Below are 3,082 nucleotides of genomic sequence, written 5' to 3' on the forward strand. Positions count from 1 at the left end.
CCCTTGTCGTGTGGCTTTTTCTTATCATCCCTTTTTCTGCTTCTCTTTCCCTCTCTTATTCTTTCCCCCGTCACCTCCTGTTCTCTTTCTTTCCTTTAGGTTTACCGATCAGATTCTTCTTGGGACTTCTCCTCGGTATTCTTTAGCTGCCTGTCAGCCAGATTCTCTTCTATCCGAAGTCGCTCTTTATCTTTCTTCTCTTCACTACCCTCACGAAGGATTCTGTCGATTGTCCCTCTTTCTCTTGCATCGATGGCAACTAGCTCACGAGCTGCACTTCCCTTCAACCAAAGATCTCAAAGAGAAATCGCAAGAAGAAGGAGAAGAAGAAAAGAATACAAGAAGAAGAAGAAGGGACTCGAGTCATCTATCTCTTGGAGAGGACATACACCCCCAGCAGCCTCTTGCCTATCAAGAACGGGGGGAGAAATCTGATCTTTTCATGGAAAAAGAAAGGAATGAAACAACAGAGGAATGTGAGGGGAGCTATAGAGACAGGAAAGAAAAACAAGAGGCAGCAGAAAGAGAAGTTAAGAAGATAGACAGGAGAAGAGTTCAAGATGCAAAAAGAAAAGACGAGCTGTATAGGCAAGAAGAAGATGAAGGAGATGGCGAAAGAAAGTTCCCTTTCTGTTTGTCTCCTAGTGCGAGTCTGCATATACAGATTCGGCTTATATACGGGTTGGTCGGATTGGTCCCCATCACTCAACAGTAAGTTCCGACACTTCAGTAGAAGCACAGGTAGATAGATAGATAGATTAAAGATAGATTAAAGATAGATAGATTAAAGATTAGAGGTATGTAGTATTTACATGTACGTCTTGTATAGAGAGAATATCTTTGCATACATGCGCGATCGGCTGCATGCCCTATATACATGAAGATGGTGTGTATGTGTTGCTAGCTATTTGTATGTGAGCCGGGAAACGTTTTCTTTTTGTATCTATCTATCTATCTACTTTCTTGACTTCACTTATATAATTTTCTTCTTCTTGATTAGACGTTTCTCTTTCTCTCTCTCATCGGGTTATCTCTAGTCTACGCATGCAGTAAAGAAAGAGGAAAGTCAGGAGAGACCCTTTTCTCTCATTCGTTTTTCTCTTTCTGAGGTGTCGACTTGTTCATTCTCTTCTCTTTACTTCTCTGCGTAACGTTTCTCTCTTAATCTCTCTAACAAGACACTCTTCTTCTTCTGTGGTATCTCTCTCTCTCTCTGAAAGAAGCAAAAGAAGACGAAGAAGAAGAAGTGGATATTTGTCCTGACTAGCTTGCTTCTTTTTCTTTCTTTCTCAAGTCAGGGAGGCACTCGAAAGGCTCTCCGCTTCATAAAGGAAATGTCAAGAAAAAGAAAGAGTGAGAAAGAAAAGAAAAGAAAAGAAAAAATTCGATCGTGATAAGCAGGTGCCTATGGAAGAGTTAAGAACGTTGTGAAAGAAAGGGAGAGAAGGAAAGACAAAGAGACACCTGAAAAAGAAGATCTCTTTCTTTTCTTTTCTTTTCTTTTTGTGTTTCTTCAGAGTGATGGATCTAGTTCGTACATGCCTCAGGCAAACCGTTGCAGGTACGTCGCCTTTTTCTTCTTTTCTTCTTCTTTCGTCTTCTCTCTCATTCTTTTCTTCTTTCCCTTCTCCAAGACACACAGGAGACGCACTCCGTTATCTTCTTCTTCTTTGTCTTGATCTTTTTAAAGATTCTTTTCTTTCTTCTCTCCTTTTCTTCGCCTCTTCTCTTCTTTCGTTTTCATGTATCCATGCATTGTGCATGCACGGTGGTTGCATGCAAAAGAGAAAACAAAAAAAATAACATGCATGCATGCATGCATGTATGCGTCGGGTCCTTTTCTTAAAGAAGAGACGAACTGGATATACACCAAGAGAAAGAACTCGTAAGAGACTCTTCTCAAGTCTTTCTACATCTTCACGCATGCATGCAAGTAACCTCATAAAAGAGAGAGTATTGCTGATCTCTCTCCCAAATTTCGATCTTTTCTCACCCTATGTAGGTACGTGTCTCCTCGCTGTCTGTATCTATCTATGTATCTCTATATAGATCTATATATATATATATAGATCTGTCTCTTCATATGGCCGCAGTCTACTCGGTCTAGAGTTTTCTTCTCCATCATGCAGCGAACATACTCTATCTTCATTCATATAGTATATGTCTCTCTCTATATACATCTATGTATTGACATATATGCGTGTATCAACTATATATGTCCATATGTCTTACCTATGTATGAATCTATCTTATATGCAAAGGCGTGTTTCTTTCATTGACACTTCTTTCTCTTGACCTGTCTTTCGCTTGCCGTCTATGGAGATATTTCCCTCTTCCTCTTTTCTTTCTTTCTTTCTCTTGCGTATATCTGGATGCTTTCTGTAGAGATTGAGAGAGCAGGAATGGAAGAGAGAGAGGTGTCTCTTTCGGATGAAGACTTTTGTCTCCTTTATGAAATTTATATCTCTACTCTCTTGCATGCGCCTTCGAAGCTCCATCTCCAAGAAAAGCATGCAGAAGATCGAAAACTCATTCACTTTCTTCTCTCAGGTCTTCCTCGAGCTAGGTGGTAAGGCCTCGCACTGCATTTCTCTTCTTTTTCTTTCTCTTTCTCTTTCTTCAGTTCATATCAGACAGACAAATTCAGTTTAAGTCTACTGGAGCACAGCTCTCATACTTACTCTATCTCATCTCTCCCTTACAGTCGCGACCAGTCAAGGGAGTTCTTTATCCGTTCATACATGCAGAAATATGTGTGTAGATTTATATTTGAGTTTCCATACCTGGAGACGTATGTATACATATATGATCCATATCTCTATGTATATGTACCTGTAGACGTGTGTATGTATGTACGGTAGATATAGGTGTCGTGTATGATGGAGGTACGTAGATGCATAAGTCAAGCGTGTATGTATGTATAGATGTAGATCTATGTTCGTGTGTATATATCTATATACAGAGATATACACACTTCTTTCTTTTTCATCTAGGGCATTCATTCATCCAGCAGTATTGATGTATGTTCACATGTATATACACCCGTAGAGGAAGACTGCATGCAGTCTCGTCTCTCCCACTC

At 39.9% G+C, this 3,082-nt stretch overlaps 1 protein-coding gene across 1 annotated transcript; it reads left to right on the forward strand.

Annotated features, from left to right (window-relative positions):
* Positions 1–100: 100 nt before the first annotated feature.
* CSUI_009750 (uncharacterized protein) lies at positions 101–2,468 on the forward strand (the record flags this gene model as incomplete). Its single annotated transcript, XM_068069859.1, has 3 exons — positions 101–711; positions 1,518–1,561; positions 2,386–2,468. Coding segments are annotated over 3 exons (738 nt in total), but the record flags the coding sequence as incomplete, so codon positions are not given.
* Between the last annotated feature and the right edge of the window lie 614 nt (positions 2,469–3,082).

Source organism: Cystoisospora suis (assembly GCF_002600585.1).
Source record: "Cystoisospora suis strain Wien I chromosome Unknown contig_5976, whole genome shotgun sequence".
NCBI lineage: Eukaryota > Apicomplexa > Conoidasida > Eucoccidiorida > Sarcocystidae > Cystoisospora > Cystoisospora suis.